The sequence below is a fragment of the Venturia canescens genome, chromosome 5, assembly GCF_019457755.1.
Source record: "Venturia canescens isolate UGA chromosome 5, ASM1945775v1, whole genome shotgun sequence".
Taxonomy (NCBI): domain Eukaryota; kingdom Metazoa; phylum Arthropoda; class Insecta; order Hymenoptera; family Ichneumonidae; genus Venturia; species Venturia canescens.
In genome coordinates, this window is record NC_057425.1 from 4,538,170 (window position 1) to 4,553,147 (window position 14,978).

Here is a 14,978-nt window from a genome sequence, read left to right on the forward strand (position 1 = left end):
AAAAAACAGATCACGTTATTATTTTTCTTTCGCAAGGGAAAATGTATGGTCAATTTGCAATTCCCTCGAAATATTGTATATTCGGAAGCTTGATACCGAAAAAAGTGGCAAGATCGAAAAGTAAAAAATAAACGTCATTTAACGGTTTACTGCAATATCGAAGTCAAAATTTAAGTTTTCGGAGTTGCTAAATTCTTCATTCGCGCATTACGGAACGAAAAATGTTCTTGTTTTTTCGATCTTACTTGTGGATTGCCTTTCGGGTCATGTCCGCAGGGGGTACCTGGCGCTGCACCCGAACCAACTTTTGTGCACATATTTAATATTTTTCCGGTCAGTTGATCATATTTTTCAAATTCGCACCATAAACTCGTGCAGGGTCCGTCCGGTGATACTTTCCGTAACTATGAAATCGGAAATTATCGATGGTTAGCCAAATCATGAAAAAAATTTGAGTTTAAGTAAAACGACTCGTAGATTAAATTTGGCATGTCACGAGAGGGGCAAGTTTACCGTTGATGTATCGCAGAGACTCAGGTAGCCCAGGATTCGACACTGCTCGTCAAAACTTGGCACCATTTTTCCGGGCATCAATTTCGGCAAATTGACTTCCTTTGCTGGTGGATCATACATACACTTCAGCGCACCGAGCCTAAAACAAAATGAAGCGCAAAAACCGTTGACGCTAAACCAGAAATTTTTCGAATTACATGAGTATTTAACTGAATCATACCGCAATTGTTCGTTCAAGTTTTGGATGGAGCAAGGTGAGAAAATTGCTGTATATTTTGTGGGCTTAGTCTTTGGCGCCATGATGTAGCCCGTATCCTCACTGCATTGCGCACTCTCATCGTGTTTAATACCCAATCTGTTAATAAAATCATATGATCGAAACAACTATAAGCTCATAAGTTTTCACGTGTGCGGAGAAATCATTGCACGGCATTCATCTTGGTAATCTTAGTAATCACCAGAAAATATGTTTTGCCAAGACAGGTCATTGCATAAAGAAATTTCAGTGATTGTTTGCTATTATGAGATCGGCCTATTTTTCTTGGGTGGGGGGGTTTGTACACTCACGAATGTCCTATTTCATGAACCGCAGTGTCAATTCCGTCGAATGCACCGCTGTCGTGGACCAGTGTGGTTCCGATTTGCCTTTTTTTATAATTATTAATCTTGCAAGCACCGGGAGTATTCGCTATACCTGAAAATAATTTCATTCAACCGTAGATTCGTTGCAATTGATTTTTAAATACGAAAACAACGATAAATATACTCAAGTACCAAAAATTCTCACCTAAGGTCGTGCCCTTCATTTTCAGCCTTTGGAATTATTCGAAAAAGTTGTCATCGATATCGATAAATTGAAAAAATATGTTGAATGCAATGAATAGGGTCTGCTCACAGATCATTTTAAATCCTCCGTGAGGTCATATAAAGTTTTTCGTACGTACTTGGTCAGTGTGACAGCAATGTCGTAAGTATTGAACGGAATTTGTTCCCTCACATCGTAAAAAAATCTTTCTGAATCTTGTAATGCTACATCCGATTTGAATTCTTTAATTGTTTTTACGTTGCCTTCGGCGTCGATGTTGTTGAAATTTTGCACTTGGATGTAAGGAGTTGCCTGAAATGACTGTAAAAACCCGAAGCATGAGAAGAGATCCGAATCACAAGGAGGGGCATCGGAATCGAATCGGTTGGCCGAAATATTTTTTGTAACTTACCGTAGCTACTGCTATCCCAGAGATGTGAAATCTAAAGCTTGGTCGGCTTAGATGACGATATGCCAAGTCGACGCCGTTCCAGAATGCCAAAGCGTATTCCAGAAAACGCGTCATGTCGAATTGCTCGCTCTTTTTCTCTGACAATAATCTGGAAAGCACTTGCTTTCATCATCATTTTCGAACATCAATTATTATCCTTATGAATCCACGATACTTACGATCCGTTGTAATAAGTATAATCGAAGTGCAAGAAGACTTTCGGAAAGAGAGAGTATTGGTAATCATCCACAGACGATCCAGGCTTAGGATAACCACCATTGTTAGATTCACCCCCATTGACAGGTTGAAGGGCACCACCCTGAGATGGTTTGGACTTTGGATAGCCATTATTGTCATATTCACCCCAATCAAAAGGTTTGATAGAACCACCTTGAGACGGTTTAGGCCTTCGATGACCAATATTGTTCAAGATATCATTGATAAACGGTCGAAGGTTAGAAAAATCATCGATAGACGGTCGAAGGTTAGGAAAATCATGGACAGACGGTCGAAAATTAAGAAAACCATCATTGTTATTCCAATCCGAAGGTTTAAAGAAAGGCGAATTTCCTGAAAAACATTAAGGTCAAATTTTAATTTGGAATAGTCGAGTTTTCAAATTTTTCACTAGCAGAGCGAACTCATAGTTATCGAAATTTCTGATGGCAGGATTAATTCCGACGAGGTTCCCCAAAAAAGCAAACAAACAAATTCCACAATATTGAAAAAAATTGAAATCCTACGTTGGAAAACAAAATAATGTGGAAGGTTGCAACATGAGTTAAATTCATCAAAAAATATTACTAAATACCTATGCCTCCGATGGGACTGTTCCACGCGTCATGATCGAAAATCGACCGGGGGTTATCAGCCACTCTGAACGCAACGTGTCGTGCATCGATCGAGGAACTATCATCGGTGTTGTTGGTTGAACGACGTTTCCTTAAATGTTCTTCAACAACGTCCGCTGGCACAGGTCTGATGATGATCACTGAATTATCTCCTCTTAATTGGAATTTTCCCGTCTATTCAAAAGTTCGATTCATCAGCGATTGGGATCACATCAAACGTTTCATTGTACAATGGAAAACCGTATAGAAATTGAGAAATTTTTTTCTTACCCAGATCGTAAATAACATTTCAGTTGGATCATTAAAATTTGAAAAAGATGAGAAACAATATTTTCTGAAAATTTTAGCTTCTCAACTCAACGAATTTCTGCGGGGGGACGATAATTCTTTACTTTGTCGAGAAACGGATAATGAGCTTCCAGTGGAAAATTTATTCCAACTTTTTCAAGTTGGTACAAGTTTTTCTATTGTTCTAATTGTTCAGGCATTTGACAATTTGATTTTTCTCTTGAAAATCGAGAGCCGATGCAGTGTATATTTGCTTGGGTGCCCGTTTCATGTTACTTCAGGGTTCTGATAAATATTAAAACTGTACATACAACTGCAGCTTCGTCGGTATTCGGGTCCGATCCAATGACAAATGAAGCGAGGTTCTCAGGATTTTCAAAAAGTTTTCCAACGTTTCTCATCGCCTGGAACACAGTAATGTTTATCTTCCGTGTATTTTTTCACGTTTTCATAATCCATATTCTTACATTGTTCATGCAACGAAATACATACGTCTTGTTGTCGATGATAAGCAACTCCTCCAAGTACTCGATTGTTAACTTCTGCCAGATAGACGGGCGTATTAACCGAGGCGAACAGCGAATCTCGAGGATAAAGCCACATGTTTATATCTTTGCCGAAAGCCCGAATTTGTATGTTCGCATTGGACCATTTGTTCCCTCCGATGGATCGCTTATGAATATCTTTCGGCAATTTAACGTGTACGAGCTCATGGTCCATCACTGTTAATGAAAAATCATTTTATTTTATTCGCCAATTTGTTTGATTCGTTATTTTAAAACAAAGTTATTTCCAGCCATTTTTCATTATTGAAAACGACGTTTTTTTTACCGGTTTTGGGGTCCACGTTAAAGTGATCGAAAATCGGTAAGCCATACACCTCCACCTGCAAAAAATCGGTTAAAAACTTTCAACTGTTTCAACGCCTAATCAATTGCACCGACGAGATGCACATGAACAAAATCTTTGCAGAACCATCGAACATTTTTTTAAATTAATTTTCTTCAAGTTCAGTAGTCGAAGCTTTTTACCTTTCCGTAGACCAGGGAAGGGTGCACAGTGGCCAAGAAAAAGATCAGGATACCGTGAAGGTACATGATTTCCGGATGGTTCTTCACAAAAATTCAAATCGAAACTTCTTCTCGTTGAACTTTTTGCAACTGAATGAAAATTTGGTAGAATCGCGGCCTAATAAAGGGTTTTCAGACATAACGAATTCGTTCCGAATTATAAATAATAGTTTGTAGTAAATCTTCCGAGTCCTGAGTTCTCATGTATCAAGTTCAATATCTCTGTTATTCATCACGAATCATCCGCATTGTATCGATCAAAAATATCGACTCATTCGAGCATTCTTGGAAAGTGGTGGTAATAAGTCATGAAGTCAAAAATATCGATTCATTTTCCAACACGTTTCCTCTTCTTTTTTTCAACAACTACGAAAAGAAATTCAACATCGATGCAAATTTATTACTTTTTGCGGACACATGGCGGAACCGATTCGCGTACATTCGTCACTAGTCAATATTTGCGTTGCGAAGGGAGGGATGGCCCCGCGGTGAATCAGTTGATGCGTCAACATTATCGGACGTCAAACGTGATGGAACGAACCATATCGAGCTGATATTTTATAAAATTCGAATTTTTATTTGTCGGAGTACCTTCCGCATCGGAGGACGTGTATTTTTGAAAATACCGATTGGTAATAAAATCGATAAAGAATTTTTTTCAAGATTCATCTCGTAATATCGTTTTTTGTGTGTATTTTGGTACGCTGCAAGAATAGTCCGTTGCAACATTCCGGATATTTTGCAGTCTGGTTGAGCCTCCGAGTCGCAGTAACGATTGAACCGACAAACGGATTCGCTGACGGTAGACTCTCCCAAAACAAAAGTCCCGGCTTCGTACCGTTGCAGCAGTAACTTTGACTCTTTTCTGTCAATGTTTGTAGAGTGAGGCCGGGCAAAGTGGAACGCACGAGCAAACGAAACAACGCCCACGAAAGGTAGATTTTTTTTCATGGAAAACTGCTGAAATCGTTGGTATTGGAATATTTCAATTCCGTGGGCAATAGTGCTTTTATATGAAAAAAAATGTTGCAAGAGAAAACGTATTTCGATTGAAAATAAGATGATTGAATTTGATCGATTCGGTGATTGAATTTCCAACGAAATAAAAATCCTCTTTTTTAGGGCAGGTACTTTGCTCGGCTTTGCCCTACTTTACTCCGTAGACGCGTACTTTTATAATTTTTTAGTAATACTTCTCCTTCCGCTCAGCCAAACTTCACTAATATTTGTTCTTGCTGGGTTTGAAATCCAATGATCTAATGTTTTTAATAATGTTCGCTGCATGCATTTTCAACACTTTCGTGTATTTATCTTTCACGTCTGATGCAGGTAACCGGAGATTGCGTTGATGGGTGGGTTTTTCATTGAAATTGTTTTGTTCTAGGCATAATTTTTGACGATTTATTTCAACAGTTTACAGTCAAATGCACATTTTTGTATGATTTGCAGCTCCAGTTCGTAGATTATACAAATTGATATTCCTTACTAACCAGGGTCCAATAATCGAAGAAAATGTTGAAAATCATGAAACCTGTGACGCTAATCCATAGTGACGCATTGTTGCGACAGACAGAACTGCAAAAGAAAGTATTAATGACGTCAATATTTCATTCGCGGGGAAAAAATATACGATAGTGAAAAATTGACACTTATTTGGTCCCGGGTCAAAAGTGATAAAAGTTTTGAACCTCTGATTATATTTCATTTCGTTGAGTTTATCGGAATTTAAAAATTTTTCCTGAACGATTTTCATCGGGGGAGGTTCAAGCTGCGTGTCTTCAAACAACAATTTCCGTTCTTCAAGTTTCGATGTTTGCTCTTTACGTGTTTTTTTGCTCGATTTTCAAGCTCGCTTGATAGAACGAATGAAAAATGTTAACGTTTTTCCAAGTTCACCTGAGGCTTTCCATTTACGTCGTTTCCGCAGGGAGTGCCCGGCGCTGCACTGAACTCTGTTTGAATGCATCTGTTCGCCAATTTGTATCCTTGGAATTTCATGCACCATAACTCGGCGCACAAGTTTCTCTAGAAATTTGAATTACCAATAAATACTCATCTTATAAAGAAAAAGTGTTTCTGAAGATGGAGCTCTCAGTATGCTCAGGAAGAATTTCGTCATCCAACAATAAATCTCACATTAAAACAGACTCTTTCATCATCTTTTATCAAAGGCGTTGCGCAAATTTTCGATATATTCCAAGAATTCAGTAAATATCTTGGTTTTCTCAAAACTTATTCATGTACAATATAATTAATGAATTTGGGTATTCTTTTAATTCGTATTTCGAATTTCGGATATTATAAAACGAGCAAATTTTACCTCGTTGGAGCAGTATCCTATATAGCCGTGAGCTTGACACTGTTTATCCACGCTTTGTACTCTTCCGGGCATCAATTTCGGTAAATTGACTGCCTTTGGTGGTGGATCGTACATACACTGGAGTGAACCGAAACTGAAATTTGAAATAGCATAATTATTCATGATACGCTATAAATATTATATTTCATTCAAATAGTATATGAGTATATTGAACTGATTCTTACTTCAGTGCCTGATTCAGGTCTTGAACGGAACAGTTTGAGAACTTTGCGCTTAAATTCGAAGCCATATCATACACTGCCATGATGTATCCAAGATTGCTACCGCATGCCTCTGTTTCATCGTGGTCTATACCCAATCTATGAATAAAATAACAAAATGAAAAAAATTTGGAAAAATGTCGCCATCTGATAAAATTCCTGCGCAATAAATGGATACAAAATATTCATTAACTCGAATAATATTTTAAATATTATTTTAGCGATCACTTGAAAAAATATCCGGCGAATACACGTCATTCTACACCGAAATTCAATCACTTATTTTTCGTAATTATACGATTTTTCCTTAGGTTTTATTGGTACACTCACAAATGCCCCAGTTCGTGAGCTGCCCTACGAATCCCGTCAAACCCAGCATTATCGTGAACCAGCGCGACTCCTTCCTGCACCTTCAAAGTATGATAAACTTTGCAAGCACCACCGAATGGCGCTATACCTAAAAATTATTCCGTCCAATGCAATACTGAAATTTCGAGAATTTCTCCATAATAAATATTTTGAAAGAATAAATTTCTTACCTAATGTAGGTTTCTTCATTTTTTGCCTATAAAAATATCCGAAAAAATGGATTAGGAATATTGATGTTTACACGCATTTTTTCGAGGTTGCCATACGTACGTGGTCATTGTAACAGCAACGTCGTACGTGTTGAGCGGAATTTGTTCCCTTACGCCATAAAAGAAATATTCGGCAGCATTCAATGATAAATCAGCTATAATCGGTAATCTAATGATTCCTTGTCTTTGTGGGTCTACATATTTGGGCGTATAAAACTCGATGTACGGTGTTGCCCAAAACGCCTACAAATCGCAAGTGTTTTTAGGAGACGCGATCTCAGCAGCGTGCCGAAATATATTGCGGAACTTACTCTAGCTACAGCTATGCCAGCAATGTGAATTCTAACGCTCGGGTTTTCGAGGTGACGATATGACAGGTCCACGCCGTTCCAGAATGCCAAGACGTATTCGAGGAAGCGCGTCATATCAAATTGCCGGCTGCTGTAGTCCCAGAATCTGGAAGGAACTTATCATCAAATATCTCTTTCAATTTCGAATAATCTACGTATCTTTATCTTACTTACTTAATGAAATAAGAATAATCGAAGTGCAAAAATACTTTGGGGTAAATAGATTTGCTGTAATCGACCGAAGATGTACGAGCATGAAATAAAGAGGGATTTTCGTAATCAGCCAAATCCTCGGGATTGAGCTTCACAAGATTCGGCGGATCTGAAAGAGTATTCATCAAAATAAATAAATTTTGAAAGACTTTACGAATAATCTTGTAAAATCGCTAACACTGGATCGTGGATACCGGCGCGATTTTCATGACTTTCATTACCCGTGCTTCCGTCCGCATTGACAGTAGGAGCAGGAGTAGCAGTCTCCCACTCGTCGTCGTTCCAGTCATTTTGGAATTTCATGGCAACGTGTCGTGCCTTATTTAAGGAGATGTCCTCGGTGCTGTTGGCTGAACGACGTTTTCTCAAGTGTTCTTCAACAATGTGCGCTGGCACGGGCCTGATGACGATGACTGCATTATCTCCTCGAACTGGTCCCGTCTGTTGGAAAATTCTTGTACTCTTTTGATTTCTCGAGTAGTCTTAGAAAATTGAATTGACTGATGAATGACGATACGTGGAGACGAAACGAACAACACTTAATGCATTTCGAGAGAAAAGGATCAAAGTTATAATTTTTAATCATTTTTTCTCTGAAATCGTAATTTACTTCTAGATTCACGAATGTTTTTTTTTTTTTCGCTAAAAAAATGGATTCTGACAGTGTACATACGATTGTAGGTTCATTGGATTCTGCGTCCGATCCGATGACGAACGAAGCACGATATTGAGCATTCTCGAAAAGTCGTCCAACCCCTTCCATTGCCTGTGATGTTAGAATGTCACAAATTTTTCGAATCTCTTTCTCAATCATCGTTTTATATGAAAAACTTACGTGGTCCACTCGATGATACGCGACACCTTCAGGCGCGTAACTATCTTCATCTGCGTAGTAGACGGGTGTGTTGACGGAAGCGAACAACGAATCTCGGGGATGAAGCCACATATTGATGTCTTTACCAAAAGCCCGAATTCGTATTCGTGTATTCGCCCATTTGTTGCCTGGGGTGGATCGTTTGTGAATGTTTTTCGGCAGTTCAATGTTTACGAGCTCGTGTTCCATTACTGTTGATTAAAAACAATGATATTTTATTTATCTGTCCTTTGGATCTGAAATTAAGAGCATTACCAGTATCCGGATCGACTTTGAAGTACTCGAGAATCGGATCAGCAGTCTTGACCACCTGCGAACAAATTGTTTTTTCGCGAGAGCGGCGAAGAGATTTTCGTGTTTTTTCATCTTGAGCAAATATTTTCAAGTTACAATAGTCGAAGCTTTTTACCTTTCCATAGCAGAGAAAAGGGTGCACAATAGCCAAGCCCAAAATCAAAATACCGTAACCGTACATGATTTTCAGACGGGTTTTCACAAAAACTGCAAATCGAAATTTTCTTCCGTAGAAATCGATGAAACTGAATGAAAATTCGGTGAAATCCCGGCCTAATAAAGGATTTTCAAGCATATAGCGAATTCGACCCGAGCGATAAATCACATAATTTCCAGTAAATTATTCGAGTTTCGACGCGTCATATTGCAAGTTTTTGCTATATCGAACAAATTTATTATTCCATGTAACAATATATTTCATAAATTGCTGCAATAAGTTACAATAAATGTTCAGTCTTGAGTAACAAAAAATACGTTTCCGTATTCGTTACTCAACGACTACAAATATGAATGCAAAGTTGTCATGAATTTACTGCATATTCCGCAATAGATTAAATCCATCAAATGGTCAAAATATCAGTCATATCATATGGCGTCAAAAAAATAATTCGATGACGTGTCGCAATTGTGAGGAAAACGAATACGATGCCGCACTTTTCAGAACTCGGACCTTCATTCGTACAATTGCTCTCTTCATCGGAGCACGCATCTTTCTGAAACTACGGGAGGAGTGTAACGCAAGAATCAATTTTATTCGAGTGATTTTCATTCCTTCACAGTATACAAGAGCATCGAAATTTCATTTTTACATTTTTTTGCATAATATTTCCGTATTATATCCAGTATTTCCTGGAGTCTCTCTTTGTCTCCGCATATATCGATGGACTTTTCGTTTCCCTTTCAAAAACCTTACACGTGAGTAATCAACTCGTTCTGGGAATTTAAGATCGCTTTATATGTTTTATAAAAGCTTTGGGCGAACTGTCTTTTACTTAATTTCATATGATTGAGGGTTGCAAAACGAAAAAAATAAATAAATAAATGTATCCCAATTTCGGATCGCGTGCGAGGTCGTCTTTAGCGTCATCGTGCTTCATACCGAATCTATTGATACAAAAATGTAACAGAAAGGAAAAGAACTAAGAATGTTGTTGATCTCGTTCGTGTTTTATGGACTCGGGTATGTGCTGTTTCGTGGGCCGCAATGTCAATCCCGCGAAACGCAGCGTCGTCTGCTTCAGTTCCCCTGAAAATTTGGTTCGTGGAGATGGAAATAAAAAGACGAAATTCTTACCCAGGTTATCGTCCGTCATATCGCACCTGAAAAACATTGAATAAAAATTACGGTAGAGACCGTTTTTCTCGTCCATCGTTCAACGTTATTAAACTATTCGTACACTTTCCGTAAGAAATAGTAATTTATATCATATTCGAAAAATATCTGAAACTGTTGTGGAAACGAGAATACGAATCACACATTTTTTCGAATTTTTATTTGTACAACTGGTCTTCTCATCCGAGCGCGTATCATTTTGGGATTACTTGACGTAAACAACTTGTAGATACATTTTTTCTTACCTAAAAAAGTATCGATCATTGCCGGTGGTATTGAATACACTATGATCGAAAATTTTTTCTTTTTCATTCACCTTCTTGTAGCAAAAAAGAAGGGCACGCAATGACCATGGAAAAAATGCAATACGAATGTACGAAACATATGCTTTTCGAAGGGATCTTTACGAAATATCAAAACAAAGCAACTACTGTACTCGGGTTTTTATTTGTCATGAATTGTTCGTGCTGTACAAGTTGAAGGCGCAGTAACTCACATCATGGCGTATATATTTTTTAAGAATTGCTGTACAAAATTTTTTTTTATCATTCGTTTCTCAACTGAAAACACACATTTAAAAGCTATTCAAGTTTATTGCTCTCGCGCCGGTGACACGAGCTTAAAATATAACGAGTTCTATTGTCGTCAAAATATTATTCATAATCAACAATTATTGTATACATTTTTTGTGTTTTTAATAACGCGTTTGTTTTTCTTTTAACTTTTGACCTAAAAAAATAAATACTTGAAAATGGGTAAAGTGCTCGTAAAAAATGAAACGTGTGTCCCGTGATTGATTTTTATTTGAACGTTTTTCCAGTGAACGACACATTTTCGTTTTATTGGTAAGTCCGGTTCATAGCACAGACCAAACATTATTTGATTGCAACTCGTTGAACTAGCTCGTACAAACTGATTTAATTGTGACTATAGTAATTCTAGACCGCCTTATATCGAAATTCCTAGATTTCTTCGTTTTCCTCGTCGCGTTCATCCATAAGGACGCATTCTTTTGAAAGACAGAACTGCAAAAAGGAGGAGAAATTGATCACATTTATTTTTCAAATCCAACGGAAAGTGAATAGTTGATTTATTTTGTAAAAAGAAAAAATATATTGCAGAATACACTGAGAAGGTTGAAATTGTAAAAAAAAAAAACTTTAATGCGAAAAATAAAATAATTCTTTACAGCCAAAAATTAAAATATTCTTTTTTAAACTGAAACAGATTGAAAAATGTTTTTTTTTTTTTTCCGGTATTTACCCCAGTGTCCAATCCTTTTCTACAGGTAGAACCTGGCGCTGCGCCATGATCCATTCTCTTGCAAATGTTATCAACTTTTCTAGTTGAACAGTTTCTCTTTTGGGATATAAGGCACCACATTTCGGTACAGTGGTTTAACTAAAAATTTGAATTAGCAACGCACGCGGTTACCGCATATATTAGCGGGCGACAAAAATCTGCGAACCTCCACGCAGGTTCGTCGCAATGAAAAAGTTGACATATTCGAAAGGCGTTAGAATGAGGATTTTATTAGTGGAAAAAGTTTACCTCACTTGCGGGACAGATGCCTAAATAGCCGTGAGCTTGACACTGTTCTTTCAAAGTTTTCATCCTTCCGGGCATCAGTTTCGGTAAATTGGCTCGCCACGCTGGCGGGTTGTACATACACTTAAGCGAACCGGACCTAAGATCACAGGACACCGTAATCATCAACAGTGAGCTATAAACGTTACACTCGTTTTAACTCATATGTGAGAATTGATGAGCGGAAACGTACCTCAGTTTCTTATTAAATATTTTCCGAGAGCAAGGCGAAAAGGTCGATGAATTTCTCGTATTAATGGTGTCCGGTGTCATGATGTAACCAAAATCCTCCTTGCATTTAGCATTCTTTTTGCCGTCATCGTGTTTTATGCCAAATCTATCCATGAAAGCATTCGACGAAAAGATCAATGAGAAAATAATCCGAAAAATTGTATTCAGTTGAAGAAAATTGAGTCAATCGAAACGATCTTGCGATCCGGGCTCGTTTGTGCACTCACGTGTGTGCTATCTCGTGGGCCGCAGTGTCAATCCCGCTGAAGGCACCGTTGTCCTGGATCACTGCAACCCCCGTTTGCTCTTTTGCATCCTCGTCAATGACGCAAGCACCACCCTCCGTTGCGAAACCTAAAAATTATTTCGTCCAATGTTACGTCAGCTACTATTCGACGAGCAAATAATATTTTATCTCAGACAATAATACTCTAAACAACAACGGTTTTTACCTATTTCAGGAGAGTTCATTTTCAGCCTAGATAATCATTTGAAAACATCATTGTGAGTCCTCGGTGGTTTGAAATAAAACTTGTCGGTGAGTATTTGAATAAACTGAGTTTGCTCACAGTTAAATGCAGTTTTTATAATTTAATTTCGTACGTACATGGTCACCGTAACTGCAATATCGTACATGTCGAAGGGAATTTGTTTCCTTATTTCATAAAAATATTGTTTCGCATCTAACCATGCACGGTTGGCTTTGAATGAGTCTCTGTGAAATTTCATTTGCAATTTGTTCCTCTTGTGCCTTTTTTTTATAGTATGTTTCTCAATGTACGGTGTCGCCCTGCACTTCTGTAAATTGTGCGTATACAATGATAAATGGCTCGAAAGCGCATCCGGATTCGGCAGAAAAACAATTCGTAACTTACCGTTGCTATAGCTATACCGGCGATGTGTAATCTTATGCTCGGGGATTTGAGATGACGATAGGAGAGGTCGACGCCGTTCCAAAATGCCAAAACATATTCGAGGAAACGCGTCGTGTCGAATAGTCTCCTGTGGCGGTCCCGAAATCTGAGAGAAACTTTGTATGACTAATTTTTTCGATCTTCGGTTGTCTTCGTATTTCTTTCATACTCACGGTTTCCTGAAATAAGTACAATCGTAGTGCAAAAAGATTTTTGGATAAATCGTATTTTCATAATTCTGAAAATCATATCCAACGCTTTTAACGGGATTCGATAAATCTGAAAAACATAAAATAGATAATTATTTATAAGAATACAAGCAATGCGAAAGCGTTGGGGTTTTGTGAAAAATTTTCTACAAATCCGGTCGAGCACGATGCTTTGCCGAATCTTTCAAATATTAATTTTTAACGTTTACGATGAAAAATCTTGACGTAATGCGCTCCGAATGGATTATGCTTACCGTGATTATTATAGTTCTTATTCCCAGTAATTTTATTGTCATTGCTAGTAAGAATGTCAAGGTGTGTCAGCCAGTCGTTCTCCGGAAAGTTATCTGCGACTTTCAAGGCAACGTGTCGTGTCTTGTAGAAGAACTTATTGCCGAAATTGTGGATCAAATGACGCTTTCTCAAATGGTTATTAGGAATCTCTACTGGCACAGGTCTGATGATAACAGTTGCTTTTTCTCCGCTTAATTTGAATTTTCCAGTCTGCCCGGAAAATTAATTTCGTTGGTGATTGTTATTTTTTATTTCGTTTAATTTATTCTTTAACCGGATTATTTAAAGGATTCAACGTTAACGGTACACGTGCATGGGAGAAAAGGTCTTTTGAGAGTGTACAGAATATACTGCCACAGTGTATTTTTCTTATTGTGAAAAATTCACTGTGGAAATCGGTTGTACTTTTTTTTTTTAAGGATAAGAAAATTGCTGTACAGCGGATCGGTCTTCGATCGGTTCCGCCCTTAATGCCGGTATAAAATTGCGATGAGCATCAAAATTCTACGTACAATTACAGCTTCGTTAGTGTATGGATCCGATCCGATAACCAACGAGGCATAATACTCAGGATTTTCGAAGAGTCTTCCAACATTTGCCATTGCCTGCGACACAACAGTATGAATTTTTTAAATTTCTTATTTACCTCGTTCTTCGTCATTGTTCATTAAATACGTACGTTTGTCTGCAGAAAGTAAGCCACGCCTCCAGGCTTCCGACGCTTTAAACGTGCGAAGTAAACGGGCGTCTCAGTTGAGGCGAGCAACGAATCTCGCGGATGAAGCCACATGTTGATGTCTTTACCAAAAGCCCAAATCCGTATGTGCGCATTTTTCCATTTGTTTTTTTCTGTCGATCGTTTCTGAATATGATTCGAGACTTCTATGTCAACGAACTCGTGTGCTATTACTGTCAATTTGAAATAAAGTCATTTTATTCGTTCGTTCGCTTCACCGAGTGTTGTCAAACGGTAATTTTCTGAGTAACTTTGTATTTTTACAGAATTATTGTCAAGCCAATTTAATTGAATTCGTATATTTTTACCACTGTTGGGATTAATATTCAAGTACTCAAAAATCGGATCGTCATCAGTCATGTCCACCTGTGAAAAACAAATGGCGAATGTCTTATTCTCGTTTCTGTCGATCTCACGTTTTTTCCAGCCGATCCTCCTTCAATCTCCGATTGTTCGCACTCAGGAGTTTCACGATTTATACACCGAACAGTATGTTTTTAAACAACGTGAAAATGATTATATAAACGCTTGCATTGAAATGACGCTTTCGAGTTCCCGAAGCTCTTTTACCTGTCCGTAGCACAGTAAAGGGTGCACAATGGCCAGGCAAAAAATCACAATTTCATGACAATACATGGTATTCGAAGAGAGATTCATTGAAATTTAAAGTCGTGGAACATCCTCTCGGAGATTTCGATGAGACTGACTGAAGAAAAAATTCGATCAAACGACAACCCAACAATGTGACAGTTATCTGATTGCTTTCCCCTCTTTCGTAATTCAACCTCATGAATTCCCCGTTTATCC

General features: G+C 38.0%; 3 protein-coding genes across 3 annotated transcripts; all 3 read right to left on the reverse strand.

Annotated features, from left to right (window-relative positions):
* Window positions 1-5,447: 5,447 nt before the first annotated feature.
* On the reverse strand, window positions 5,448-6,773 carry LOC122410477 (A disintegrin and metalloproteinase with thrombospondin motifs 5-like). The gene is made up of 4 exons (XM_043418636.1): window positions 6,523-6,773; window positions 6,299-6,431; window positions 5,875-6,003; window positions 5,448-5,553 (listed from the first exon to the last, which is right to left on the reverse strand). The coding sequence occupies exons 1-4, from the start codon at window positions 6,600-6,602 to the stop codon at window positions 5,518-5,520; spliced, it is 378 nt and encodes a 125-aa protein (XP_043274571.1). The 5' UTR covers window positions 6,603-6,773; the 3' UTR covers window positions 5,448-5,517.
* Window positions 6,774-6,884: 111 nt separating this feature from the next.
* Window positions 6,885-8,853, reverse strand: LOC122410829 (uncharacterized). Its single transcript, XM_043419269.1, has 8 exons — window positions 8,535-8,853; window positions 8,373-8,465; window positions 7,921-8,140; window positions 7,661-7,808; window positions 7,448-7,592; window positions 7,198-7,379; window positions 7,098-7,123; window positions 6,885-7,015 (listed from the first exon to the last, which is right to left on the reverse strand). Exons 1-8 carry the CDS (start codon window positions 8,760-8,762, stop codon window positions 6,885-6,887), a joined length of 1,173 nt encoding a protein of 390 aa, XP_043275204.1. The 5' UTR covers window positions 8,763-8,853.
* Window positions 8,854-10,690: 1,837 nt separating this feature from the next.
* Window positions 10,691-14,745, reverse strand: LOC122410474 (uncharacterized). The gene is made up of 12 exons (XM_043418634.1): window positions 14,115-14,745; window positions 13,948-14,040; window positions 13,396-13,645; window positions 13,106-13,211; window positions 12,894-13,038; window positions 12,626-12,816; window positions 12,471-12,496; window positions 12,246-12,372; window positions 11,981-12,124; window positions 11,752-11,887; window positions 11,464-11,601; window positions 10,691-11,225 (listed from the first exon to the last, which is right to left on the reverse strand). Exons 1-12 carry the CDS (start codon window positions 14,223-14,225, stop codon window positions 11,163-11,165), a joined length of 1,530 nt encoding a protein of 509 aa, XP_043274569.1. The 5' UTR covers window positions 14,226-14,745; the 3' UTR covers window positions 10,691-11,162.
* Between the last annotated feature and the right edge of the window lie 233 nt (window positions 14,746-14,978).

Bases quoted from the DNA above. Each gene is read 5' to 3' on its own strand.
- LOC122410477 (XM_043418636.1), bottom strand. From the start codon at position 6,602: ATGGCAGTGTATGATATGGCTTCGAATTTAAGCGCAAAGTTCTCAAAC. The intron at 6,004-6,298 runs GTAAAATTTGCT...TCAAATTTCTAG, and splicing joins TAGGATACTGCTCCAACGAG to AGAAACTTGTGCGCCGAGTT. The intron at 5,554-5,874 runs GTGAACTTGGAA...TTTCTTTTGCAG, and splicing joins ACGTAAATGGAAAGCCTCAG to TTCTGTCTGTCGCAACAATG.
- LOC122410829 (XM_043419269.1), bottom strand. From the start codon at position 8,762: ATGGAACACGAGCTCGTAAACATTGAACTGCCGAAAAACATTCACAAA. The intron at 8,466-8,534 runs GTAAGTTTTTCA...CTAACATCACAG, and splicing joins CGTATCATCGAGTGGACCAC to GCAATGGAAGGGGTTGGACG. The intron at 8,141-8,372 runs GTATGTACACTG...ATTTTCCAACAG, and splicing joins AATCCAATGAACCTACAATC to ACGGGACCAGTTCGAGGAGA.
- LOC122410474 (XM_043418634.1), bottom strand. From the start codon at position 14,225: ATGTGGCTTCATCCGCGAGATTCGTTGCTCGCCTCAACTGAGACGCCC. The intron at 12,497-12,625 runs GTACGTACGAAA...ATGATTATCTAG, and splicing joins ATTGCAGTTACGGTGACCAT to GCTGAAAATGAACTCTCCTG. The intron at 11,888-11,980 runs GTACGTTTCCGC...CTGTGATCTTAG, and splicing joins ATATTTAATAAGAAACTGAG to GTCCGGTTCGCTTAAGTGTA.